The sequence below is a fragment of the Rhodofomes roseus genome (genome assembly GCF_022264815.1).
Source record: "Rhodofomes roseus strain CIRM-BRFM 1785 chromosome Unknown C8Q71scaffold_11, whole genome shotgun sequence".
Lineage (NCBI taxonomy): Eukaryota > Fungi > Basidiomycota > Agaricomycetes > Polyporales > Fomitopsidaceae > Rhodofomes > Rhodofomes roseus.
Window position 1 is genome coordinate 561,934 of NW_025952967.1, and position 27,420 is coordinate 589,353.

Genomic DNA, 27,420 nt, shown 5'->3' on the forward strand with positions numbered 1-27,420 from the left:
CCCGCAGCGAAGCATAAGGCCGAGGACGGACTATCAAGAAGACCGCCCGCAGACGACGACTCAAGCGAATCCGACGGAGAAGACGAGCTCAGCCGACATATAGGGTCGACCACTGGCCTGCCAGGATTCCTCAACGCATTCACCCTAGCAATGGCGGACCGACATCGCTCCCAGCTTGGACCGTTCGGCATCTCGTACGAAGCATCGTCAAGCAACGGCGTCACCGTGCAAGAGATCTCATCCATGGGTGAGTTCGAGTCGCATAAAGCTGACCGTATCGCAGAATGGGCGCGTCTCATCGGGGGAGCGGTGCTGGCGAGGAATATACGACCACACAGCGCGAATATTACTGATTCGATCTACCCGAGATGGTATTTCCACCATCAGCGTCTCTTCCCGTCTCAACCCCAATGCGGACCCGACTGGGACGTCTCGCAGAACAACCCGAGGACTGGGCGCGAGTACTGGTGGCCTATCGAAGAACCAGGGAACATGAGTCCGTTCCACCCGAGCTTGCTCAGGAACGAGGACGATGCCTCGTACATTGGCGACGAGTTCATGGTACGTAGCGTCGCAAGAGAACAGGTGGCTGACTTTATGCTTGGCAGCGAACTCATCACGCTCGAGTACATAGAGCATCGACCGGCATACCTGTCGTCGAAGAAGAAGGACCAGCATGAGAAGGATAGGATCACCCTGCACGTAAAGAAGGTAGGCGAGCGCTACGGAGGCATTGGCTGGCAGGAGGGATTTACGACGTGGGAGGCGCGGGTCGAAGAGACAAGGATGGATTACGAGGAGCTGCCGCAGCCGACCAGCATGCAAGACATTAGGTGCGCGTCACACGAGCACAAATCGGCTAACGTATTCTCGGCAGAAGTCTTCAGGGAGATCAAGGAATTCCTCGACGCAGGGACGCTGCCGGAGCGATGTGAAGGTGACCCTGCCGAGCTAAGAAATCTGCGTCGGCGCGCGCAGGGCTTCATCGTTCATGATGGCCGGCTCTGGAAGACGAGCAGGAACAGCGTTCCGCATCTGGTAGTAACCGACGAAGGTAGGAGGAAAGAGCTGATCGCAGAGGCACATAACGACTGTGGACACCGTGGCCGCAACCCGACATACAAGAAGCTCGCCGATCGATACTACTGGCCCTCGATGTACGACGAAATCGCCTTCTTCGTGCGGTCATGCAACAATTGTCAATACCGCTCGCGTACACGGACAATCACACCGCTGAGTATCACATTAGCTCCATCTATTCTGCGGCGAATGGGGTTTGACACTATCTGTAAGAGTTCGTGGGCTTGGAACCCTTGATTGGGGGGCCGGGCTGCCCGTGAACTTGACGTTTGGTGGTCGCGGCGCGACCGGGGAGAATGTCGTGGCTTCGTGAGGTCGTGAGCGAGGCGAGGAGCTCCCGCTAGCGTCGTTGCAGGGCGAGGAGCCTAGCGCGTGGGTTGGTGAGTCCTAGGTCGGGCGAGGAGCCAGGCCGAGAGCGTGTCCTAGACGAGGGCGAGGAGCCGTGTCGAGGGGGAGTCCTGGACGCAGGCGAGGAGCCTTGTCTAGGATTGGTCCTAGGCGTGGCGAGGAGCGCAGGCCGAGAAGGGCTGAACGTACTCGGATGGCGCGGGGTTCGCACACAGACGATGTGGTAGTTCAGGTGTAAGAATAGATTACTTCCCAATAAGGAAGGCGGATGGCTAAGTACAGACGATCTAATCTAATCTACACTAGACAGTTCATAATCTTATCTACTAGGGCAGGCATAGTATTGCCTACCCGTCACAGAGCCCCCCATTATGAAGTGTGTAGTGTGAAGGTGAGGGGACAAATGAGTGCAGATAGAAGAAGTAAATGTGAGTGTAGAATAGAGGGTGAAAAAAGAACAAGAGATAAGAAAAAAATTTCGGCAGTAAACTGCGGCTCCGCCACGCAGAGGCTGAGCTGTCCCGCACGCACCACATCCGAGCATCTATCCCTGCCGCGCATCAGCCAAGACGCACAGGCAACCATCGGCGACGCCCTCGCATGCTCAGCTAGATCCCCGCATGCTCCACTAACCTCCCTTGCCCGTGGCAGCCTTGCCCTCTTCCCTACACAGAGGACGTGCTCTCCTGCTTGTACAGCGTCCCGAGCTATCATCCTCGCAAAGGGTCTGCACATCCCTCGGGCTAGGGTCGGCTAGGCCCTGGCATAGCTGCCCTAGGGTCCTATCCTCCCCTACCCCCCCTACTGCCCCCCAATCTCGAGTCGGAAGGATCCGGTCGGGGAGTTTCGGCTCGGGATTCTCGTGACAAAAGGTAGTGAGAGTAGAGGAGAGGAGTTAAGGGTGGGTGGGCTGGGACAAGACAGAGGTGTTGGGAGTGCTGCCCCCCAGGATTCAGACAAGGTGTGGGATCACACACTTGCTGGAGCCTGAGGTTTCCGCAGGAAACTACTCCAGAACCGCACGAGGTTTTCGCGTTGCGGAGGGAGACCAGAGGATTCCGTGTCGGCGGGTAGGCTGATTGCTTGGGAAGGCGGGGAGCTGCGCCTGTCCGTCGAGACCGAGGGCGAACAAGCAGAGGGCGGACAGGCGTCGAGCGTACCCGACGTCGATGGCAAGGGAGGGGAGTGTCTACCGCGCGAGCCATCGTGGCTGCCCGTACTCGCAGCCGGTAGTGCCTTACTCGGGCGATTCGACGTGCTTGACCGCGCAGATCGCAAGGTGGCTTCGAACGTTTGACTTGTGCGCACCGGGGTTGGCCAGTGTTCTCGCTGCGTCGGAGACGAGGGGTGGGGCGCGGAGCGGCGAGACGCAGGAATGTCCACCGTTGGAGAACCCGCAACTAGCGGCGAACGGCGAGGGAGATTGGTTTTCCCATGAGAGGCTGCAAGGTATTGCACCGGCGAGCCCGCGAAGCGCTTGAACGAAGGCGAGGGTGAGCGTGCAGGAGAGGAAGGCTCGCGCACACCTTCGACAGGAGCGGGCCCATCGATTTGTTGCGGAAGCGGGGCTTGATGCGTCGCGCGGTCAATGGGACGCGAGTGCGGCGGGAGCTTGAAGCGTTGTGCGCGCTCGGAAGGGGCAGGCGCATCGTACTGGGTCGAACGCGCGGAGCTCGTGCACGTAGTGAGCCGTTCCCCAGATGAATGGTTCGAATCGCAGGGCTGCACCGCGCGCGAGGCTTCCATCGAGCGTAGACTCAGCTCCTGCGTCGAGGCGGCATGAGCCCGCACCTCGCATTGGCGCGGTGTGCCTGTTAGGGCTTGGCAATCTCCCTGAGCCGGGGCTGGGCAGTCGCGAGATGTGCGGGTGGTTCGCACGACTTCGCTGCTGACCGGGGGGAGAGCGCAGCGCACGCGCGCATCCTCTCGAGTCGCGTCACCGGCGGCTTGGTCTTCGCGCGGCCGTACCGCGGTACGATTGCGCTCCTCACGTATATCTTCGCGTAGGGAGAGAGCGAGGCTACGCTTCGCAGCGGCCGCTGCCCGGATTGCCCTCGCGGCTGATATTTCGGCGTCGAGCTGGCGCTCTTCGTGTGCACGCAAGGCTCGAGCGCGCGAGCGCGGTGACATGGCGCGAGCGGGCCGGTCTTCGTATTGCGCGGGAACACGTGTCTCGCGCAGCGCTTCACCGGAGGGTTGAGCATCCTCGCGCTGGCCGCAGGCGCGTTGATCATCCTCGCAATAGGCTGGAGGGGGCGCGTGCGCACGAATGTCGGACCGTGGTCGGTGCGCAGAGACTTGCGTGCCGTTCGCAATCGGGTGCAGGGGAGTGCGCGGGGACGAGTCGGCTACCGGGCGGCGCGAGCGTAGAGACGCGTCGGACAGGGGCGGTGGAGCCGGAGAGCGGTGGGTGTGCTCGACATGCGCGAGTGCGTCTCGTTGACGTATCGACAAGGACGCTTCGACAGGAGGTACGCGAGTGCATTCCACGGGCGTACGCGTGCCAGGTGAGAGAGCCTGAGCGGCCGGCGGATGCTCAGACGTAGGCTCGTCGAGCATGAAGGGACGAGCGGGCGGGTCGTCCCGTTGCGCGATGGCGCGTGTTTGTTTGCGTTGCTCGGACACCAGGGCTTGAGCCGCGAAGTACGCGTAGACGTCCGCTCGCCCTTGCGAGCACGGCGAGAGGGCGCGCGGGGGCGGTAACCGAGGCGATGGTGCGTCGAACGGGGAGGAGGGAGCCGCAGAGAGCGCGCTGCGCGTAACGAGCGCGAGCGCATCCATCGCGAGCAGGTGCGCCGGGGGTACGCGAGGACGAGGCGGCTGGGAGAGCGCAGAGGATGGACGGACCTGGCTACTCACCGTTGTACCCTCTCGCCCTCTCTCCCCTACCCCCGCTCTTGTCGTCGAGCTCGCGTTCGCGAGTCGCGTACCCTCGCCCTCCGAGTCGCGGCCGTTCGCGTTGTGGGCGGCGAGCCTGCGCGCTGTCGAGTACGCCGCGTCGAGTGCCGGCGTGGCTTGCGCGGCGACCTGGGCTGCGCGCTCGTGGTGCGTGCGCATTCGCGTTTGCTCGTACCGGGGCGGCGAGACCGCGCGTGTCGACGGCGCGTCGCGTTGCGCGTGGGCGCGGGCCGTCTCGTTGCGTGTCGCGCTGCGGGACGGTCGGTCGTCTTCGCGTTGGGTGCACGCGCGCGCGCGTTCTTCGCGTTGGGTGCGCGCGAGCGCGCGTTCTTCGCTCGCGTCGTGAGCCGGGGCCTGTCGGCTGCGAGGAGAGCGGAGCCATCGCTCGTCCTCGCAGTCCGGTTGGCGCGTCGAGCGGGCGAGAGGACGCGAGAGAGGAGGAGGAGGGAGGTCGCCGCGAGAGTCGACGCGACGGTCGAGCGCCGAGGGCCGCGCGTCCACCGCGCTCGGGCGCTCGTGCGATCGCGCGGTTCCCACGGGCCTCCGAATGGGCGTAGAGGGCGCGGCGGGTGCAGGCGAGTCGCGGGGAGTGGCGGAAGGAGGTGGCGGGTAGCCTCGAGGCGCGGTCGTCGAGGAGAGGGTGCTGGCACCGAGCGCGCGCGCGCTCTTCGACGACGACGCGTGCTTGAGCTGCCGAATAGGTGACAGGGCGTCCCAATGGGATCGCGAGAGCCACGTCGTTGAAGGCATTAGGTTAGGATGAATATAGAACAGTTAGAATGAGAATAGACAAGGTCTAAATATACGAGGGAGTTCACAGGGCAGTGGACCGGTCCCCTGAGTGTCCACCAATGTAAGAGTTCGTGGGCTTGGAACCCTTGATTGGGGGGCCGGGCTGCCCGTGAACTTGACGTTTGGTGGTCGCGGCGCGACCGGGGAGAATGTCGTGGCTTCGTGAGGTCGTGAGCGAGGCGAGGAGCTCCCGCTAGCGTCGTTGCAGGGCGAGGAGCCTAGCGCGTGGGTTGGTGAGTCCTAGGTCGGGCGAGGAGCCAGGCCGAGAGCGTGTCCTAGACGAGGGCGAGGAGCCGTGTCGAGGGGGAGTCCTGGACGCAGGCGAGGAGCCTTGTCTAGGATTGGTCCTAGGCGTGGCGAGGAGCGCAGGCCGAGAAGGGCTGAACGTACTCGGATGGCGCGGGGTTCGCACACAGACGATGTGGTAGTTCAGGTGTAAGAATAGATTACTTCCCAATAAGGAAGGCGGATGGCTAAGTACAGACGATCTAATCTAATCTACACTAGACAGTTCATAATCTTATCTACTAGGGCAGGCATAGTATTGCCTACCCGTCACACTATCTACATGCCGCGGGGGGAGCATGGCGAGAAGTACCTCTTGCACGGCTCAGATGCAGCGGGCAAGTGGGTTGAGGCAAAGGCGGTAAGGAAGAACACGTCGAGAGCGTGGGCGGACTTCATGTGGGATGACATCATCTGTCGTTTCGGCTGCTTGCCGGTTGCGAACTGCGATGGCGGGCCAGAGTTCAAAGGCGCAGTACGAATACTCCTCGAGGAGCATAACGTTGCGGTCATCCTTAGCACGCCGTATCACCCGCAAGGGAACGGTATAGCGGAACGAGATGGGCAGACGATCAAACGGGCAGTGCTCCGAGTGAGCGGTGACAAGCCTCATCACTGGCCGCGACACTTGCCAGCGGCTCTGTTGGCAGTGCGGACAACGGTGTCGCGTGCTACGGGATACACGCCGTACTTTCTGCTCTATGGCAAGCATTGTCTATTCCCCTTTGACCTTACTGATCGCACTTGGTACAGACTCGCGTGGGACGAGGTCAGGACGACCGAAGACTTGATTGCGATCCGAATCAAGCAAATCGAGCGGCGGGACGCAGTACTGGGTGAAGCGACGGATCAACTCCGCAGGAGCCGCCAGCGCGCAGTCGACGATTTCATGCGCAAGCACGCAGCACAGATCGTGGACGGCAACTACGAACCGGGCACTTGGGTCCTCGTTCACGAAACCTGGCTCGACGCGCAGCATGGAAACAAGGGCGCACTTCGATGGGCAGGGCCTTACGTCGTGCATGAGCGGTATCCTTCTGGCTCCTATTGCATTCGCGAGCTCGACGGCACGGTATTGAAGGAGCATGTTGCGGCTAGTCGCTTACGTCTATTCTTTTACAGGGCTGACCGACAGGTCATGATGACGCTGCTCGCACTCGATCCCGCCGACGACCCGCGTCTCGAAGACGTACCGTACAGCCTCTGGAGGACGAGTTGCGCGACGCTAGGCCATGCGTTGGAGTCGGACACGAGGGAGTACCCGTCGGGTGCGTGGAATGTGATCGACACGGCGAGGTGGGACAACTACGACGACATACGCGAGATGACGAACACCAAAGAAATCCTCGATCTCGTCAAGCAGTACTATACGCCTTGGTACTAGAACGGTCTTGAGGTCAAGACAGAAGTCACCCCCTCTTGTGGAGGAGAAAACCGGCCGAGGTCCGGATCGACGCCCTGCGTCATAGTTATGAGTCATCGCTTCGTATTTCTTTTTGATCAACGTTTCCACTTGCCAGCACTTACATGTTCTCGGACAGACGCTCTTACGGTACTCACCAAGGTTACTATACTCAATTCGACTCTACCGACGCGTCTGCGGCGAACCGGAAGGTTGAGGCGGAGGACCCACAGTAGGACGAAGGCGGGCGTCGTCGAGCAGAGTGCCGCACCTGTTGGGGGCCCAGGTCGCGAACGTCAATAGCACCGCTCCGCCGCTGTCAGCCCCGTACCGAGACACTGGTCTGCCGTTGAAGCCGGAAGGGGAACCAACGCACGTTGACACCCGGGCGGGTGCTCCCATACGGTACTTTCCTTATATGGTATCATTCCTTCCCTATACGTCAACGAACGATCGCTCTTCACCAGTCACGCTTCCGTTCGAACTTGCTACACTTTCATCTGTGACGCTTTGCTCCAACTTAGGTTTTTATCGTTCTCGAGGTCCTGTCATCACGCTGTATTTGTAGAGGGCTACGTGGCCCGTTCTCGCATCGAATCTTACCCTCTCGCTTCTCCCCCACTCGCTTTGCGCTCTTCAAGGATCGGCACGGACGAGCGACGAGACGGTCGCGCGTGCACCTCGGGTTCACATCAGGAAAAACCTTCCCTATGAATATCCTGCAATATCCCATCGTGTTCGGTAAAAGCAGATTCTATCGTACATTCCCTTAATTGTTGCCCAAAGCGAAATTACCTGGACCCACCCCTACCCAATATGAATGACAGGTAAAACTTAGGTAAAATGGCGAATCCCAGATCATTTGCTAGCCTTCTCGTAGGTTTCCGACAATGGGTATCATCTCGGTTTGCTCGTTCACTCGAATTATAAGCAACATTAGATCAATTGTTCTGTATAGTAATCAATCATAGATAACAAAAGCCATGACTACGGTCAGTGTTCGGTTCACTAGGAATGCGGCGAGAATTACGTCTGAATGCTATGCAGTATAATAGGAATGCTGTGAAAGACCATTAGAGGCGAGAGCCAGTACGCTAAACAGTCCATGTATGTAGAGCCAGCGTGAGTGTCAGACGGAGTTCTTGTACTAGATATGGAAGTCTGTGTTCTACTCCGAGTCGTCATCGGGTATGTTATCCCAGTTCATGCTTGTGCTGCCGCCGTGTGTACCCGAATGCAGAGCATGACCCGTTCTGGATGCGGAGATCAGGCTGATGGTAAACTAGCAAAAAACATGAGGGCATACGTTACGGCTTTGAATATATTGTGCATGACGCGATGATAGCGCTTCGGCTTCTGCTGGCGGAAATCAGCGAGTCGCACCATGTGCTCTCGGTACGCGGGTGCGCTAGCAGCTCCGAACTCAAGTGCCTTGCCAAGACGAAGGCTATGTTCGTGTATGACAGACTCGACCTGACAGAGACGTAGGTGATTAGCACTCGAACAGAAGGCACCAACTGAACTTACAGCTGTCATGGCAAGGGAGACCAATTCTCGGGGTACCTCGTACTCTGATGGTTTGCTTGCCAACGAAGACGGGCAGAGCACGACGCTCTGCAGCCCGATTCCGAGATACACCGCATTAGTAAAGAATCCGGAGCGTATGACCGACTTGATCATCTCGCTTTCATAAGGTGCGCGCCCATCAAAACCCCCCTTCAATCCACGCATAACGCTTGTCATTCCATGCAAATCAACATGCAGTTCATACTCACTGTTGGAGTCCACGGATATATGTAGTTCATCTCCTTGAGGAGCTCCATCTTGTCGGGCACTGCGGGAACGTTGCCGGACTTGATCGTGAGCTTGAACTCGTGTTCAACAACGAAAGCGATTGCTTTTCGAATGCCCGTCCGAGCCATGGACACTCGACGAGCAACCTGCCGATGCAAGCGTTAGCAAGTAGGACGATATGAGTGTGACAATGCTGACATCCGTCATAAGCGGTCTAGTGTAGTCTTCAAACGACCCATCTTCCAGGCGGTGAGCGATGTCCCCCTCACCGCCGTACCCGAGCGTGTCTGCCGATTGGACAAGGGCATCGTATGCGATACGATCAAGGCCAATCTTGTCCATTGGCGTGACCATGGTGTTGAGGGCGTCAATGGTGATGTCGAGCTCGCGGTCCTCTGCTCGGCCAAATACCATCATCTGCTCACCAAGGGTGTAGGCGTGGGACATGACTTGCTGGACCTCTCCGTCTTGAGCTTTCTTCCCCATCTTTGTGCTCTTCGGGAGCTTGATAACCGTGATATTCGACCGTGGCAGCCATTTGATATTGTCGTGCATCTTGCTGCTGACGGAGGCCGAGCCCGAGTGGTGAGTCTGCGCCTGCTTCTTTGTCTTCTTTGTCTTCGCAGTGCCCTGAGTGGCACGGCGAATTTCAGGCATCTGACGACGCGTTGATCAGTATTCGTGTAAGACAGAATTGTTACGAACCTCAGACTTCAACTTGTCTTGCTGCTTCTGTGTTAGCTGAACGTGTAACTTCGGGTCAGATATGTCGTGCAACTTGACCGCGCGGTAACGTTTGCGCACCTGCCGTTGCCCACGCGAGACGACCTCCGGGATCTCATCTTCATCGAGATCGTCCGCGTCACCGCCGATTGCAGGATCCGAGCTGTAGGCGACTGGTTCATCATACACCCGGTCGTAATCAGAGTGAGCGGCTTGCGCCTCATCTTCATCGACGTCTGCTCCGTGCATGAGGAAGTCGTCATCAGTCGCCGGTGGCTCCGAGTTGTAGTAGGACACGACACTCGACGAGCGTGAGCTCTTCGAGCGGAAGCGGGGAGGTCGAGGGCTCGGCACATCGTCCGCCGAGTCGGGCGCTTCGCGCGCGGTCGTCGACCGAGAGTTGCCTGTACAGATGTTGCAGCAGTTAGACATCAATGGATGAGGGAGTGCTACTCACTGGACCCCGTGATAGTTACACGCTGCGGTAAGGTGAGATCAGCGATGCAAGGGACAACTAATGTATCGTACCTCTGCTTCAAAGTCGACGCATTGTTCGCGCGACTCGGCCTCCTCATCACCCTCAAGCTCGCCCTCCTGCTCGTACTCGGCTTCATCATGATCCACAACCTCACCATCGTCATCCAGTCCGTCCTCAATGCCGCGAGTTGCAGCGGCACTGGGTTGCAATTGACTTCGGGTCGCCTGGGATGATCGAGAAGTGCGGGGTCGTGGCGGTGGCGGCGGTGGCGAGGGCGAGTCAGAGTCCGACGCGTCGTTGATCACTGCAGCTCTGGGAGGTCTCTCTGGGCGTGGTTTCATCCCAGTGGTAATGATATGGTTAGAGACAGGTAAGACTTACTGTTCGATGGCGCGTTCTCATTGAAGTTTGCAGGCCGCAAGTTGCCGACCTTCGCCTTCTTCTGCTGTGGTCGTCGCTCTATCTCACTGTTGGTACTCTTCAAGCGCGGCGCCGCCGTTTTTTCACTGGCAAGATCCTTCGCGCTCTTCACGCTTGCTGAGTCTGCTCTCTTGCGCTTCTCTTGAACCTTGACGCGACTTTGGATCTCGTCGGTGTTTCCTGCAGTGAGTAAGTCAGATTCATTATCAAAATGCACAACATTGAATACTTGCCCCGAAACTCCAGGTTACTCCCACCAACCTTCTCCACCTTCTTCCGTGGCTGCGGCTGAGTTGCCTTCCCCCCATTTGTGCTGCCGGCTCTCTTCTTCGGCACCATACTAGCCCACGCTGTAGGATGAAGTGCAAGCCGAACCTACGGGTGAGTCCCAATCATCCTACACAAATATTTGTGGAGACGTTACCCTTTGGAGCGGCCTGAGAGGCTAGACGAGTGGGACGTTGTGAAGTGCCTACTAGTACATAGATGTGAGTATAGTACTACTGCAGCCAACACTCTTACTTACACTGTTCATCGTCAGCCTCGTCGATCTGAGTGTCGTCGGGTTGATTCCGGCCCTCAGTGTCAACTAGGTCGACCCTTGATTGCTGACCTATGCGACTACGAGTGACGTTCCGAACTGATGACATTGCACAGCGTTCTGTTGTGGTGTAGCAGGTGTAAGATTGTGTCGAGAACGACAGCCGGGGCGTTGGTCAAGATAGATGGTCAGTAGAGACGACTATGCAGTCAACACCGCTGCAAGGAACACTCACATATGTGCTAGGAACGAAGGAGAGATACAAAAAGGCAGGGGAAGGAACAGTTATTGTTGCGTGAGTGGTCCCGAAACGATATATGCAGGTTGGAGTACTGAGGTGCAAAGGATTGTTGAAGGATTGTTTCCAGGGAGTTGGGACGGGCAAGTGAGAGTTGCGCTGGCACATGCGCGTGACAAGGCGGGTTCTGCGAATGTGTGTAACTCGGCAAGGGGCGACCTTCGCTTGTGAATCTGACGCCGTACGTCTTGCTTGTCGACCTCAATCTACAGACTCTGACGCTTATCCGCCATAACCCACCACTATCCCATCACTTGCACTCTCTCTGTTAGCCGTCTACCTGACTCGGAGTTGCAACCCTTCGACGTCTACTGTTGTATACAATAGTGAGTTCACTCTTGTGTTCTCCTGCGCAACGAACCGTTAACAAACGTCATCTAGTCCGAGTCTTCTTGTATAATCAATCTTTCTACATCGCTATGGAATTCCATTGCAACGGCTGCACCCGTCGCTTCAACGAACACGGCGCATACATCCAGCATCTCCGAACCAGCCCATATGCCGCCTGTCAGCTCGCACGTACACAACATGAAGAGGCTTCGAGACGGCCGTCTCGTCGAGCCAGCCACAGACGCGCTGCGCGTCGTTCTCGCTCAAGAAGCCAGCCCCCTTCAGAAACTCCCTCAGCTTCGCAGGGTGGCGCTTCGCCGCCCGAAGACGACGCTATGGAGGGTCAGGTCCCCTTTGAAGGTGATTTCTTCGGTGCCGCAGACGAGTATGCCCAGGGAGACCTCCCCTTCGATGGGGACGCTGAAGAACCGGCTGATCTCGCTGATCAGACCGATGACTTGGGCCCGGTGGAAGTGTCGAGCGATGTTGAGTCGTCTGACGATGAAGCAATTGGACGTGATCTTGTCCAGCCTGGTGATGAGGTCGAGCGTGATGGACGTCGGCTTCCTCGCTCAACGTCACCCAGGCCACTTGCTCCGAGTTCAACGCTGGACGCCGAGCGCGACTCGGAGCAGGTTGCACCACAACCTCTTGCTGCCGAAGCACCCACCGTTTCGTCAGAAGGGCCCAACACCGCACCAGGCGGAGTGAACGCTGATGCCCATGAACAAATCCGCCGGGCACCTGCATATATTGTCTCGTTTGGAGGACAAGCAGGTGCCCCTGTCCCGCCTGAGTCTATTTCTGGACAGTCCGAAGCGAAGTCGGCGGGTTACACAAGCTACGCAGAGGTGGTCGACCCAGAGGCGAAGAATCCTTACGCCCCGTTTGCATCCCGGATGGACTGGGAACTAGCACGCTGGGCAAAGCTACGTGGTTCCGGGTCAACGGCATTCTCGGAGCTACTCGCCATACCAGAGGTATGCCTAAACATTTCTCAATACAATTGCATCGTCTTGATCTATCTCCTGTAGGTCCGAGAGCGGCTCGGCATATCTTACAAGAACACGGATGAATTGAACAAGATAATTGATGACAAGCTGCCGACACGACGCCCCATGTTCCACCGCTTTGAAGTGACAATCGGTGGGGAGCGGTTCGACATGTTCAACCGCGATGTTATAGAGTGTGCGCGTGCCCTCTGGGGTGACGCAGAGCATGCACCAGTCTTGTGCATTGTCCCGGAGCGCCACTATGCCGACGCTGATAATACTGTGCGTCTCTATCATGATTTCAATACAGGCGAATGGTGGTGGGCGACGCAGGTACGTTGTAGTCTCATGGTATGAATCATCCAGGGTCTCTGAGTTCCTATAACAGAAAATGCTCGAGAAGAAGAGACCGGGCGCGACGGTCATGCCGATCATTATCTCGTCCGACAAAACTCAACTCACGCAGTTCCGGAACAAAACGGCATACCCAGTCTATATGACGATAGGTAACCTACCAAAGGAAATCCGCCGCAAGCCGTCGCACCGTGGGCAAATCCTACTAGCCTACCTACCAGCGAGCCGGTTGCAACATATCACGAATAAGGCTGCTCGCCGCCGGACACTAGCGAACGTATTTCACGCTTGCCTTTCCGAAATTTTGAAGCCTCTGCAGCAGGCCGGCGTCGATGGTGTCGAGATGATGAGTGGTGATGGCGCAACGCGCCGCTGCCATCCTATTCTGGCGGTGTACGTCGGGGACTACCCGGAGCAGGTCCTCGTGACGGCGACGTACACCGGGGATTGTCCTATCTGTGAATGCCCGCATGATGAGCTAGGGACGTATCCTTGCACGTCGGCCTTCCGTAATGTCGATGAGGTCCTCGACGCCCTTGATCTCTTCGGTACGGCAGACTACAATCGTGCTTGCGAGGCTGCCGGCGTCAAGCCTATCCAACACCCTTTTTGGGAACATCTCCCGTACCTCGACATCTTCCAGTCGATCACCCCTGATGTTTTACACCAATTACCAGGCTACACCGGCATATCTATGCATAACTACCCTGTAGTTAGAACACAAGGGTTTTATATAAACCACGGTACCTACTGTCGCCCGTGGTCATGCATGAACAGGGGCACTGATCATGCATACATAGAGCGCTGGTTATGCATGAGCGTAGCGCGCTCATGCATGACCGGGTTTCACCAAATATGGTTACTGCCTGCCATTTATGGCCGCCCTCCGGCCGCTGCGCGGTCCCGGGGCCGCGTCGCAGGAGTGTACCCATAGCGGGATGCGTATCACGGCCCTTGTACGGTTGCACCCGATCCGAGATTGTCCTCAGATACGAATCGCCCCAGGGACCTGGCCGCATCGTGCTTGTCCCTGGCCATCGTGCCTGTCCCTGTCATCCCAGGTGGCTGCCACTTTCAGGAGCATACGGCCCGGTCACCTGCCACAAAGAAGCTCGTTACACTTACATGAAGTCGAGACGCTCGAGTACTTCCCTATGTGGCATACGTAGCGAGCGTGGCAGCTAAGGCCTACGCCCTTGAGACCATGCGTCAGTTAACCCGCGGGTCTACCATGCTGAGGGTTCTAGCCTATACTATAAGCTTATGGTCTGATCCTCAGCGAAGTCCGTGGCTCGAAGCTTACGCCGGGGTTTCCTCAGCTGAACTGTGAAGTCTCAGGCTTACATAAGCCGCTAGCAAAATCGACGCACATCACACTTCTGTGTCGCCGTTCTAGTGAAGGATAATCACATCTTGATGGTTGACAACAGCATCGCCAATATTATACCAAGTAGGCTTGCAAGAATGACGTAACATACAATACGAGGCAGCCAAGACAAGAGATTGAACACATATAATAGCTACATCTTCAAATTTTGCGCGCACGCTTCGACTGTGGGGCATTGACATCAGAACTGTGAACAGGGGCAGGACGCTTCCGCTGAGGCACCGAATTTGCACCGCGATTCTCCTTGCCATGGACGCCAGACGGCTGCCAGTCTGCATCAGGGCGCTTAGGAGCCGACCGATCTCTGCGAGGCCGCGAAGGCTGGTCGTCGGCACGCTGGAGCTCAGCTGCATCAGGCTGGTCATCCGGCACGGGTTGGGATTGCGACATGGTCGCATCGTGCGCATTTGCATTGGTGCGCGATCCAGGAGATAGCACTAGTGACGTCGACGAAGCTGAAGGAAGGTTTGTGGTAGGCGGCAATGGATCGACCATCATCTGCGATGCGGATGGTGCCGGAGGGTCCGTAGTTGTGACGTTCACAGCGGGGCTCTGAACCGTCGCGACAGCGGGGCTCTGAACCGTCGCGACAGCAGGGCGAGCGATGTTGTCGGACACAATGGGGTGCTGGACAATTTGAAGCGCGGGCTGCTGAGAGAACATGTCGGTGTCGGAGAATGTCGCTAAAGTATTTGCCAAAGTGCTAGGAATGACTGGTAGACCGAGAAGGGCCGATGATATCGGCGAGAGCAAGGGCGGCGTGAGAGATAGCAACGGCTCTAGAGGGCTCATGTAGGGGAACTGGAAGGTCGGCGGTGCAGGATGGAACTCGGAATCAAACGAGCTCGGGATTGACAGGTTGCCAGGCAGGAACGTAGGTTCGAAATGGAACACATCTGAGGACCGGCCCGGCCATGACGGGACGTCAAGGCCACCGGCAAGGTGATCTGCGGCACCAGGAGCATTGAACGTGAGCAAGCTGGAGGGCTGGAGTGTGATGGGAGATGCAGAGGCGGCTGTCGAACCGGCGCTGACTAGTGACATCTCAGTAGGAGCCGGCGGAGGAACAACGGATGCCGATGCTGATATGGCAGACTGTACGCCGAGGTTCCCGGTGCCCAAAGGGTACGACGTGGGAGTGAGCTCATCTGGGATAGGAACGCCGGGGCTACGGTCTGTCGGCTCAGGGGGCTCAGCAAGCGTAGGGGCTGTGGTCACTGGTGACAATGGTAGAGACGGCGTGGCCACTGGTAGAGACGGTGGGGCCAAGCTAGATAGATTCTCAGGGCTCCCTGTCCTTCTCGACTGAGCACTTTGCGAGGCCGCAGGCGAGGGAGTGGTCACTGTAGTGATGTTTCCGGGCACATTGCTATTAGCGGGGGGCGGGCTCTCCGCAGCGAGAGTGAGTGAACGACGTGCGCGTTCAGCAGGGGCTATGTATACAGTCAGCAAGTCAAGTCTGTGTCAAAGGGTGGGGTGACTTACGATACTTCGCCTTGAGGAACCTCGCATAGGGATCCATAACGGCTTCTTGGTAGTTCATGTACGTTTGTTTGAAGTTGTGCCCGGCGTCGGTAGTACCAACATGGTATCTGATCAGCCAGAGCGTCGCTGGTCAGCTTCGTAATTTGAGACAGTAGGACCGAAGGACTTACGCAAACGTTTGGATCGCCCCGCCTTCCTCCGGGCACGGCCCACCACCCATAACGGTCAAAGCCCAACCAGTTTCCTCGGCGAGGTAGAGGAGGACATACTCCAAGAAACGCGGAAGGTCGTTGATGGCACTGACAAGCAGGTCAGTTACATTATGTGCGTAGCTGACGGAGAGGTACATACCTTTGGTATCGCTGCGGGGTGCGTTCTACGGGTCGCTCTTTCGATTCTGCCGCTGTAGCCTCCTTGACCTTCTGGACGAATGCCTTCACCTCGGCTTTGACTTCGTCGGTCTCGGCTTCGAAGGCAAGAGCCGTCTCGCGACGCACAACACCTATGTTCTTATTCTTCGAGCCTTGGCCATTCTTGATCTCCTCTTCAACCGATTCCTTGACCTTGTCCCGGTAGTAGAGCTTGGAGTAGACCTCGACCTCCTGCGGTACACGTGTCGATGTGCTCTTTCCGGCAGATATGACGGCAGAAAGGGACAGCGTCTTCAGCTTCTCGTGACGTGTTTTGGCTTGATCATTGTAGAATTTGGCACGGATTTGCTTCAACGACGTCAGGCACGGCACATCGTGTTAGCCGGCAAATCAAACTCACCAGCTTCCGCTTCTGCAGGGCGTTGCGATATGTCTCGAGCTGCTCGTCACTGAGGTCCTGTACGGTTATTTCGGGACCAAACAGCCCCGGAAGCTCAGGCCATTGCTCCCAGAACTGGGCCTCGGCCTCTGTGAGGAACGCTGTGACCTTCGCGATCTTCTGAGCCCCTAGGAATGCCTCCTTCTTTGTTTGGAACCACTCATGCTGCTCGGGCGTTACCCATGGCTTTGCTGGCATGTCTATGCATAAGGTATCCTCGTCACGACGGAGCTTGAGCGAAACAGGAAATAAGGACGTACTTGGTGGCTTTGGTCCTCGCGGCGGGGATGGCTAGGGGAAGGGGACTTATGCATAAGGCCTGATAACGACTCGGCATTATGCAATACGTAGACGCTCCTTTTGACGCTTCTCGCCAAGTTTGAGGCTGGAACAACCTAACGTGGATTGTCAGACGCGACTCCGAGACTGCAACCGAGTAGCTTGAAGCGAAGAGCAGTGGTCACATCGTACGATGTGCGACAGTCATTCTCGGATGTGCTGGAATCGAGGAGGCATGTAAAAAGGTGAACTTGGGGCTGAACGCGCATCTCGTCTCGATCCTGCTAGATCCCTCCCCCTCCTCACGATGCGACTTGCTCCCATGGACCCCTCCGAGACGGGACCAGCGCCTGCGCCTGCGGACTCTGCACCTCGTGCGGAGCACGACAACGACGCCGCTGACAACCTCGAGGGGGACGTGTCCGCGGAGGAAGTGTACGTTGCTACTCAAGTATATTCCATTGGTACGTTGCAATGTCCTGACATTAGTATGACAACTAAGAGCTGTACTAGCACGCACAATCAGGGAACAGTCTCGTCGCTTAGGCCGCCCCGTCCGAGTTGACCCCTTGAACACGATCCAGGACATTCTCTTTGCCCTCCCCACTGACGAAAGGCCGGCCACTGTGCCCTCAGTCGCACCCTTCGCTCCTTCCTCCGTCAGGCGCACCATCACCCCCACAATCCAGGTGCGCCATTTCGAGACTGACACATCCCGCGTGCTACTGACTGACTTCCCCATCGCATGCACTGTCCACTGGCAGTTGGCCTCCCCGACACCGCCACCATCACCAAGGCGACCACGCCCGCTGCCACGCCCTCCTGTTGAAGTAGTCGCTGCCACGGCTTCTACCGCAGTTACTCCCGCGTCGTACACGCCTATTTTCAAGCCATACAGTCCGAAGGTCAAGACGTGGTATGTCATATGGAAGGGCATCAGAGTTGGAATCTTCACATCGTGGTACGTTGTCCAATTCCTTGTCGCAGTTATTACATCTCCTGACCATGAAGCTTGCAGGGGAGAGACATCCGGTTATGTACTTGGGGTCTCACGAGCGGCGCACAAAAGTTTCAGCAGCTACGAAGAGGCTGTTTGTGAGTGGGAACAGCAGGAGGCCCTTGGTGGGGTTATGGAGCTGCCTGGCCCTGTCCCGAGGCTTCTGACTGATTCGACTGTGCATGTTATCCAATGAGATCCGTGCGCAACAGTCATCTGTTCTCTTTCCTCATTGTATCCTTCATCTTCGCTGCTGGGTATCATGTATTGTCTTGCAGTCGGTCGTCGTAGTCTCTTGTCGCATCAATTACCGTCTTCCTTGTATAGTAGATGTATAACCCCGTGTACAACCCAGTCCCAGTGCACCAACATATGTTTCCATGTGAGCCGAGTCTCTGTCATGTCACACTGCCCAGGGCCCCGTCAGAGCTCCACGTGCCCTGTCTTCAAGACGGTGGTACATCGTCAACTTTGCCCGACCTGGAAAGGCGTCGCCTCCTTACCTTTTGTGCATGCACGAGGTTTTCAGAAGAAAATGGGAGTGAATGTGCTCGCAAGTCCGCGAATGTTGGTGGCACCCCCATTTGGCCGAGGCGCAGGGGAGTTCGACGCAGGAGCAGATGATGCAACAGTGACGGCCAAATTGTACGAAGCGAGGACGGTAGAGTCAGGCTGCATGGTGCAATGAGGATGAGAACGAGACGGAGCAACAGTCGATGTGATCTTTGTCTGGTGTGTGGTCGAGCGGGAACTGAGCTATCGCCAGGCGCAAAGACTCGGACTTCTTATACGCAGAGGCATGCTGTACCATAATCCGACACGATTGAACTAAGACAAGAATCTGGAGTTCTATTCGGTGTCGTGTATAGACGCTATGTACAAACCTGCACATGATAGTAGTACATACTGAACTATGTGGAGAAATACAAAGGTCGTCTTGGGCTGCTCGGGGACATGCCCGAGCAAACATCGCTCGAGTGCATGAGTCGTCTCACCGGCGCTCAGCCGCCACTTTGACTTTCTGCGTGAACATGACAGACAGGAGAAGTAATACGGGACACAGAGGCCCTCGGACAAGTTGATACATAGTTCGATGCTCTTCATGTACTATTTCCGTCTTATCCGAGTTCACTACGGCCTCAATTGTTAGATTCCGGGGGGATTCTTCTGTTAGCCATAGGTTCAGCCACTGGGTATGAACAACTTTGCATCGTGCACCGTGCTCGTGTCTATGATGTGATGTAACATTCCAGAATTGGAGTATGACATTGAAGTATTGAACAAAGCCTAAGATCCATGTCGTTTGACGGCTTGGCTGAAGTGTGACAGAGCTACTAGGAATCACGTATGACACTCAATTGGTACGTCAAACATCAGATTTCTGCATCCCTGTATTGTTAGAAAGAGCATGGTCAACTCAGAAATGAGTGTATATGTGTACAAGTAATCGATCAATAGTGTTTCCATGATGTGTAGCCTAAGTAATGTGGTGATATACATACATCAATTCGACGATGACTTGTGCCCTCAAACGGTTGTCCGAGATTGCTATATGTATTCGTCATGTTTATACTAGTACAAAGGTACAAAGGGGTACATTCAGGCTTTCTCTGCGCACTTCCAGCCGCTGTATCCGTCAATACTTCCTAACGTGTGCTTTAGTAGAACTTACATAGAGTAGTCGAAAGGAACGGCGCACTGTACTTACATTGTGACTATATAGGCAATATATGATGTAGTACTGAAGGCGAAGGACAGATTACAGCAATAATTGGCGAGGGGAACTAGATACTTGTGCTCATCGTCAGCGACGGTGAGCACGGTGAGCACGACGTCACACCCGATGTAAGCGCCAGCGAGCACTGTGCCAAGTTCGAACGTGCACAGGGTCAGATCGTATTAGGTAAGGTCCACGTGAGGGTTTAGGAGCGCGAGGGAGCCTGATTCAGACATTGCCTCACGTTCGGAAACAGCATGATGCGCTAGTCATAACATCAACGTTCAATGCTGTCTACGGATATGCAAATTAGGTGCTAGATGAGTGGCTCTTATACCTCCTTGGCTTGCTATGAACGAACCTGGAGAACACGAGTCCAAATGGAGGGCCAACTAGGCAGTCTGAAGTGCCGGGCTTGAATGACTAGGCCATCGGCTCACCTGCTTGGAATGCGAAGGTATGTCCCCGCGCCCCCTTTCTCGGCTGAATTGGTTCCATAGAAGGGCGCCACAGTCAAGCCGCAGCCCATGATGGGAGCGAAGTCGAACCGCCGCATTCGCAATTATTAGTGGTGAAGACTCTTGACGTCCACACGGCATTGCGGCCTGGACAATGGGGAAGGTGGGATGCTGCTGAAATCATGGCAAATTGGACCTCGACATAGCCATACACAGCTGAAGGTGTGTTCTCTACCGCCTTTCATGGATTCGTGGCTGATGCATAATTATTGATCGGCAAGGGTCTGCTGCACGGGTAAACCTCAATACTGTTATTGGGTATGTCTTTTCTCTTTGGTGCGCAGTTGCTGCGCCATATTTCAGATCAGAAGACGTTCATCAGAGGGAGCGCATTCCTTTGGCCCCTCCATCGAGGCACTATCCACGAGGTGTACCTTCGGATGGAACCCCAAGCACTTCAGACGAATAGGTATCCGTCCATCGATCACGAAGTTCAAGTCACAACTACAATAGATGCGCGAACTACCCCGTGTGTGTTTGCCGAAGTGTCGGCCGAAGCATTGTGTCACCGTAGGACGAACAGTGGCGGCTTCGCATTCTTCGCGGACTGGCATCGTTCCGTACAGTGAGCATCCTGGACTCATTTTTCGACACGTTGCGACAGCTGAAAATTTTTGGAGGTAGCTCCATGGTCATATTTGGAGAGCCCTGAACCATCCTCCGGCTTGTCATTCATATTCAGCTTCGTGACGTGCTGCCACTGATCTGAATAAACGTCCCTCGGTCGATAGCCTGGTATCCCCCGCTTTGTCCCACATAACCCCACCATGACGCGCCGGGCAAAGCTCAAGCGTGTCTGCGCCATCCTTTCCTCCTTCATGCCTCGCAATCACAAGCGTAAGCGCGAGGTTGCCTTCGACATTGTGACTATCAACGACAATGACGACGAGGGAGGAGCCTCGACGCCTCTAGCCGAGAAAGCTCGCCATACCGACTATGTCTCTCATCAACATGGCTTTTCTTCGCAAACATCGTTCTACACTTTGCCGGGTTCCCCAAAGCCGATCTCATCGGTTGATACGCTCCCGGAGCTCGTCTTTGACGAACTCGACGAAGACGCCTCGGAATCTGCAGTTCCTCATGACTTTGACGCGCCGGTCCACACCTTTACCGAGGCTGACGAGATTGAAGCGGAGGCTCGTCGGCGCCGGCGGACAGCTAGTGTAAGTACCCAGAGCTGTATATTGAACGTTTGCTCACCCCCTATTGCCAGGATCGGCCTCTGGAGGAGTGGGCCTCCAAGATTGACGACTGGTTGCTCGAGATGCTCCTGGTGGAGGGTCGGATGGGTTTCACCGCGCAAGAGTGCCCAACGTGTGACACCGGCGGCATTGCTGAGTACCGGTGCTCAGACTGCGCTGACTTGCAGCTCTACTGTGCTGAATGCACGGTCCGCCATCATTCGCGCAATCCTCTTCACCGGCTAGCAGTAAGCATAGCTACCTTTGATATATTGGTGTAATCGCTAATCATGAGGCCCCAAGATGTGGGTTAAGACCCATTTCTGTCGCGCGGACCTGAAGAAGCTCGGTGTTCGCATCCAGCTGGGCCACCCCACCGGCGAGCGCTGTCCGAACCCCAAGCGTGCATTCAATGACGACTTCGTCATCCTCGACATCACCGGTGTTCATCATGTAGGGCTCGACTACTGTGACTGTCCGCAGAAGGTACATCTCCCGCATCAACTGATGCGGGCGAGACTGTTCCCCGCGACGGTAACGAATCCGAAGACGGCAGCAACCTATCATCTAATGGAGCACTTCCACCTCTTACGTACGCAATCGAAGATCTCCGCGTACGAGTTCTACCAAGGTATTGCACGGCAGACCGATAACGTTAGCCCGGAAGACCCCGCAGTCAGTTCATTGCCTAGTCGGTCCGTGCGCTGTTTGCTGAATACAGGCTTGACAGGATCGCTACCCTGCTTTTCTTCGCATGTCACGTGCATGGAGTCACCTGAAGATGCTCAAGCGCGGCGGACGTGGCCACGATCCGTCAGGGGCAAGCGGGACGTCACCAGGTGAATGTGCAGTGGAATGTCCTGCTTGCCCTCAGCCGGAGAAGAATCTGCCCGCCGATTGGAAAAATGCCCCGAAGGCTAAGAGGTAAGTTCTGTCAACCATACATGCTGCGTGACTCATAGATGAGTAGCTGGCTCTACCGCCTGTTTGTCGGCCTCGACGCTAACTTCCGCCTCAAGCGGAAGAAGGTGTCCAACAGCACTGTCGATCCGGGCCTCAACAAGGGCTATGCTTACTTCGTCGAAGAAACCGCGTACAAAGCTTTTCTCCACGAATTCGATACCAAGCTTCCACCAGAGAAGAACACCTGCCATAATCACGATGCGGTCAAGCTCGCCAACATCAAGAAGGTTCGTGAGACGGATGCGAGTGGGGTTGCGACCGTGGAGTGCACGCGGCATGACATGAAGCGACCTTGCTCCGTCGGTGATTTACAATACGGTGAACGGTGAGTTTCTGAGACTCCCACACTCGATAACCCGTCTCATCCTTCGTAAGCTACGTTAACATGGACTATCTGTACTTTTCAAGTCTCGAACACCACTCGATGCCAGAAATCGTCACTTCGTATGACATTGCATGCCAGTGGTCGCGTAACCTCTCGACACGCCATGACATCTATAACGCGCCCTTCGACTGCTCGCACCATCGCATCAACTTCCTTATCCCTAAGTTCCATCTTCCCGCGCACCAGTCATCGTGCCAGTACGACTACTCCTTCAACAACACCCCGGGCGTTGGCCGCACGGACGGCGAGGCAGTCGAACGTGGCTGGGCTGCCGTCAATCCGTTCGCGACGTCAACAAAAGAGATGGGCCCGGGCCATCGCCGTGATGTGCTCGACGATGTCTTCGGTGCATACAATTGGGGGAAAGTTCGCCAGCTTGGTACGTCAGTGCTCCAGTCAGACCGTTCACATGTACTGATGAACTTGTCCCCATAGCTCCTACCTTGCTGAAAAAAGTCAAAACGGCCGTTGACAAGCATGTCACGCACCAGCAAGCCTTCGACGACTTCACGCAGGTGTTGCCAGCAGAAAGCGTGCAGTTGTGGACCACGATGGTCGAGAAATGGGAGGACGACCCGGAACATAATCCCAACCCTTTCGCCGCGACTGAACCAAGTGAGTAGTTGTCAGCAGATTGAGTCAGCAATGCTGATTCCGAGTGAGCACAGCTGTCACGATGGCTGCCGTTCGCCGCGCGCTTGCTGAAGAGGAAGCCGCTCTTCTGCAGTCCGGCAGTGGCGGCATCTTTGGACCTCTTGCCGCACCAACAGGCGACCTGACGTCGAGCGCCGAGCCGCTGAGTGCTATGTCAGCGAGTGTCATGTCGCCGAGCGTCATGCTCACCGCGGGGCTGGATCTCGAGGAACAACAGTAAGCTCACGAACCTTCCTATATACCGTCATCTTACTGATGGACATTTCACCAGACGTCGTCTTCGTGCTGACGTGAAGAAGCTCGGAGACCACTCCACAGACAATCAGCGTGCCACGGTGCTTGAACGTGCTAACGCACTGCGTCGCAAGCTCGAGGCCTGGTTCAAGATCCAACAAGTCTACATTCCGGGTGCTGAGAACCTTCGCACCATCCAGCTGAAAAAAGCCGACATTCAGAATCCAGCCGCATTCAACCTACCCTTGCTTCTCCCATCGGCGATCAGTTCTACACTGGAGCTCGCCACCTCGCTCCGGGACATCGAGTGGCGCCTCCGACATGCTCAAGCTCACGACGCCCTATCGGACCTGCGTAAGCACCTTCGCATGCGCAGCCACCTCTATCAGTTCAAGGACCGCTTCGTCCGCGGTCAGCATGCGAATACGCGCGCACGGTCTGTCATCGACAATGTCCAACACAAAGTCGACGAGGACGCTGATCGCTACCGGAGGGCACGTGCCGCTCTGCTCTCGCTGTCGTGCACACTTGGAAAAACGGGCTGGGAGGAGACGCTGAAGGTCCTTGGGGAACGCGACGTCCGCGGCATGACAGCAGGGACCGAAGAAGAGGAGCAGGAGCAGCAGAGCGAGGGTAATCGTACCCTGTCATGGATATGGCGGTCCACTCCGATTGTCGGCCCCGAAGACGCTCACAATCCTGATCTGCAGGAAGGTCAGTATTGTCCTTTGAACTACACCATACCTCGCTGACATCGTCTTGTAGGGTTGCGTATCGAATGGTGCAAGTCACGCGCAAGGGCAAACCGGTGGGATGAGGAAGTTGACCTTCTTCGAGAGGAGATGCGCCGAGTTGTCAGATACCACTCCTGGAAGGCTCGCCAATGGCTCGACAATGCCGACGCTCGCCCGACGCTCGCTGCTAACGCCAGAGAGGGACTCTCAGCCTACGCTCATCGACAGGCGGAGATACGTACAACCATGCGATCGGTATGTGCCCACGGGTGGCGGTACGTTGATGCACTGATCTCTATCGGGGAAGCTGAGCTGAGTGGAGAAGATCCACCGTCCAGTATTACCGAAAGTGATATCTCTGCGTAGTGTTGGTGTCTTCTTCGTGTTCATCGGACTCTCGCCATGCTTCGTTCTCGCGTACTATCTTGTCAATGCCGCTCACTTTGCTACGCTGTTGCTCGATGTATGTCATCTCTCAGCCTGTATTTCTGAAGTCAAACTGTGCCTCCATCGAGCTCTATCATTGTTACGACATCATGTATTAGTCATAGGTACAAAAATTGCTTGCCACGGTGAAGCTTTTGGGTCTTCCAAGCGTGCCGACGTCGGATATCAGAAGCTAGTACAACACGTACGACGACGTTGAATTCGACAGAAGTATCACCAACTTATAGTTCTTGTATGTGTTTGTTCGAAGCGAGAGAACGATACTCATTCGGTATACCACATAGCGTAGATACAATACATCGCGTAAAAGACGGTTTAGCTCTGTGACACGGTGAGCTAACAGGAGCATTGCATGTCTTGATGCATAACATACTGAGGTCTGAGCCTGTCTCGGTACTGGCATCGAGCGGTGTGGCCCAATGATACATAAGCGTACACTATGTCTGAATTGATAGCCCGGAAGCAATGTCGAGCCTGCCGCCACGGCCTAACCAAATCGGCGAACCAAGACAAACCATAAACGGAACGAGGCCACGGTGCCTAGACCCCTTCGCCTATATTAGATATACAGGCAAGAAGTCGCCTCAGGAACCAACTGTCGGCCGATTGAAAATAGAACTTCAAATCTGACGTGCAGGATCGCGCCGGTGCGTTCGTGTAGATCATAATCGTCCGATAGTCGCTCAATCGGGCCTCAGGACGTGGCCGGAGCCCGACACTTCCTAAAGCGGAAGGGAAGGCCGCTCGCCGCTCAAAGGAGAGCACTGGCCGCCGGCGGTCAGTGGGCTGCGGGCATGCACAAGCATAACAGGCTGAGCAGCGCCCGTGGTAGCCACTACAGATTATGTATGAGAGGGGACAGTCACTACTGCAATTTATGCAAAACCCGTTGGTTATAGTCACTGTAGTTTATGCATGAGCCTGCCAGGTCCTGGTGCAATTACATCAGGGCGTAATCAAGCACGTTCTCGCATGGATCACCAACATTGTTGGCAAAGACGAGGTCGATGCGCGTGTCAAGCGACTCCCTCCGAACCACTCCATCCATAACTTCCATAAGGGGATCACTGGCTTGTCGCGCGTCACGGGTGCCGAGCACAAACAAATATCCCGGTTCATCCTTGGGCTCCTAATCGACCTCCCGTTACCTCGAGGGGACTCTTCGGAATTGATCGACGCCACGAAAGCTCTGCTCGACTTCCTCTACATGTCGCAGTATTCAGTTCACTCGGACACGACTCTGCAGGCGCTCGAAGGCTCACTTGCCGAGTTCCATGCCAAGAAGGACGTCTTCATCCGACTCGGTGCAAGGAGTAACTTCCTCATACCGAAGTTACACATGCTTACCCATTATGTCCGAGCGATCAGGTACTACGGGACAACAGACAACTACAATACAGAATCAACAGAGCGCCTGCATATCGACTTCGCGAAGGAGGCTTATCGCGCGACGAACCGCAAGGACGAATTCCCGCAAATGACAAAATGGCTTGAACGTCGCGAGAAAGTGCTCCAGCATGCTGACTACGTTGGATGGCGCCTGCTGCGCGCAGAGAGTGGTCGTGATGATCTGATCGCCTCGCGTCAAGGGGTACGCTGGCGGCCGCCTGACTTGGCATGTACCCTCAATCACCTGATGACGAAACATCCAAGCCGCAAGGCTGTACCCATCACTGAGCTCGTAGCTCCAGATGGTTACGATGCTACACACCTCATGCCCGCACTTGCTCGTTTTCTCATAGAGCACAACAATCCAGGTATTTCGCGAAACGAGGTGGAAGCTCAAGCCGCGTACGTCCGGTTTCCCTTCGCTACGCTACCGGTCTTTCACAAGGCAAAGTTCCGTAACCTGGAGTACCATGGCAAGGAGACCTTAGACTCGATACACGCTCGACCAAGGAAGCTCGGAGGTAACAGTGATATCCTTATACCCTCCCGTTTCGACACTGCCCTTGTGCAAGTGCGACACATCGAACCCGCCGCCGAAGGTCAGACCACCCCTCGTATTGGCCTGTCAGGTATGCACGCACCCTACTTGTATGATCGCTCCAACATTGCGTGACTGATGGTATCACTACAGACATGCGTATAGGCCGTGTCCACGCGATCTTCTCAATTCCACAGAAGTTCCATAACCAACTGATCCCGTCGATGCCGAACATCCGATGCCCACGTCACCTCGTATATGTGGATTGGTTCTCCAAGTTTGCGCGCTCTCCTGACAGCCACTACCAGATGTACAAGGTAACTACGTTGACAGGGGGTGAAAGAATTGGATCTGTGGTACCTCTTGCGCTCCTTGAACGCAGCGTCCACCTTCATCCGAAATGGGGTGGTCCTGTACCAGCACATTGGACGAGCGAGAATGTGCTAGACGAGTGTACGACATTCTACTTAAATCCGTACAAGAACCCGCACGACTTCTACAACCTGTATTAGTACCAGTATAATCTACTTTTTCACGCAATTCTGTGATGGGTGTCCACGACATTGTTAAAAAAGCGGTTTAGTAGGAAATTCTGAGTGATCATCCCGTAATTCTCTACCGGATCTCTCTGACCCGGAGAATGACATGCAAATGCAAGAGATTGCAGAGTTTCTGAACATTTTCACAAATATCAGCCTGTACATGGCAATTCACGGGGGAGGGTTTTCCTGATGCAGCAAGTCGAGTCGTTGAGTTGTTAAGTAGCTAAGTATTCGTTTCGTATATCCGCGCGGCCCCATTACCCTACATAGCATAGCACTCGTCGTCCTCTCTCTAGCCCGAACACCCACTTCGCTGACTCTCCAGAACACCTGCTCCCGGAAGCTGTCAGTACGCGTGTCGATACCTCGCGCGCGCCTTCTCTTCCACAACGGATGGCAGGCACTTTCATCGTGGCAGTCAAGCG

The 27,420-nt window shown here is 55.9% G+C and overlaps 7 protein-coding genes across 7 annotated transcripts; 4 read left to right on the plus strand and 3 right to left on the minus strand.

Moving 5' to 3' along the window:
- Positions 1–2,397: 2,397 nt before the first annotated feature.
- C8Q71DRAFT_724053 (uncharacterized protein) lies at positions 2,398–5,076 on the minus strand (the record flags this gene model as incomplete). Its single annotated transcript, XM_047921619.1, has 1 exon — positions 2,398–5,076. One exon carries the CDS (start codon positions 5,074–5,076, stop codon positions 2,398–2,400), a length of 2,679 nt encoding a protein of 892 aa, XP_047778501.1.
- A 2,897-nt stretch (positions 5,077–7,973) lies between these two features.
- Positions 7,974–10,870, minus strand: C8Q71DRAFT_858222 (uncharacterized protein; the record flags this gene model as incomplete). Its single annotated transcript, XM_047927495.1, has 12 exons — positions 7,974–8,058; positions 8,112–8,278; positions 8,333–8,521; positions 8,581–8,745; positions 8,798–9,256; positions 9,305–9,726; positions 9,780–9,801; positions 9,851–10,125; positions 10,182–10,400; positions 10,478–10,570; positions 10,645–10,692; positions 10,747–10,870. 12 exons carry the CDS (start codon positions 10,868–10,870, stop codon positions 7,974–7,976), a joined length of 2,268 nt encoding a protein of 755 aa, XP_047778502.1.
- A 1,268-nt stretch (positions 10,871–12,138) lies between these two features.
- On the plus strand, positions 12,139–13,435 carry C8Q71DRAFT_685987 (uncharacterized protein; the record flags this gene model as incomplete). Its single annotated transcript, XM_047919803.1, has 3 exons — positions 12,139–12,369; positions 12,424–12,714; positions 12,770–13,435. Coding segments are annotated over 3 exons (1,188 nt in total), but the record flags the coding sequence as incomplete, so codon positions are not given.
- An 828-nt stretch (positions 13,436–14,263) lies between these two features.
- C8Q71DRAFT_724057 (uncharacterized protein) lies at positions 14,264–16,615 on the minus strand (the record flags this gene model as incomplete). The annotated part of the gene is made up of 5 exons (XM_047921620.1): positions 14,264–15,555; positions 15,608–15,714; positions 15,778–15,906; positions 15,959–16,326; positions 16,379–16,615. 5 exons carry the CDS (start codon positions 16,613–16,615, stop codon positions 14,264–14,266), a joined length of 2,133 nt encoding a protein of 710 aa, XP_047778504.1.
- A 388-nt stretch (positions 16,616–17,003) lies between these two features.
- On the plus strand, positions 17,004–17,889 carry C8Q71DRAFT_724058 (uncharacterized protein; the record flags this gene model as incomplete). The annotated part of the gene is made up of 4 exons (XM_047921621.1): positions 17,004–17,160; positions 17,243–17,385; positions 17,461–17,657; positions 17,715–17,889. 4 exons carry the CDS (start codon positions 17,004–17,006, stop codon positions 17,887–17,889), a joined length of 672 nt encoding a protein of 223 aa, XP_047778505.1.
- Positions 17,890–21,213: 3,324 nt separating this feature from the next.
- Positions 21,214–24,445, plus strand: C8Q71DRAFT_708478 (uncharacterized protein; the record flags this gene model as incomplete). The annotated part of the gene is made up of 9 exons (XM_047920622.1): positions 21,214–21,357; positions 21,413–21,784; positions 21,840–22,033; positions 22,080–22,397; positions 22,448–22,836; positions 22,893–23,072; positions 23,126–23,183; positions 23,329–24,059; positions 24,111–24,445. 9 exons carry the CDS (start codon positions 21,214–21,216, stop codon positions 24,443–24,445), a joined length of 2,721 nt encoding a protein of 906 aa, XP_047778506.1.
- Positions 24,446–25,454: 1,009 nt separating this feature from the next.
- On the plus strand, positions 25,455–26,965 carry C8Q71DRAFT_868567 (uncharacterized protein; the record flags this gene model as incomplete). Its single annotated transcript, XM_047928308.1, has 2 exons — positions 25,455–26,514; positions 26,607–26,965. Coding segments are annotated over 2 exons (1,419 nt in total), but the record flags the coding sequence as incomplete, so codon positions are not given.
- Positions 26,966–27,420: the final 455 nt, after the last annotated feature.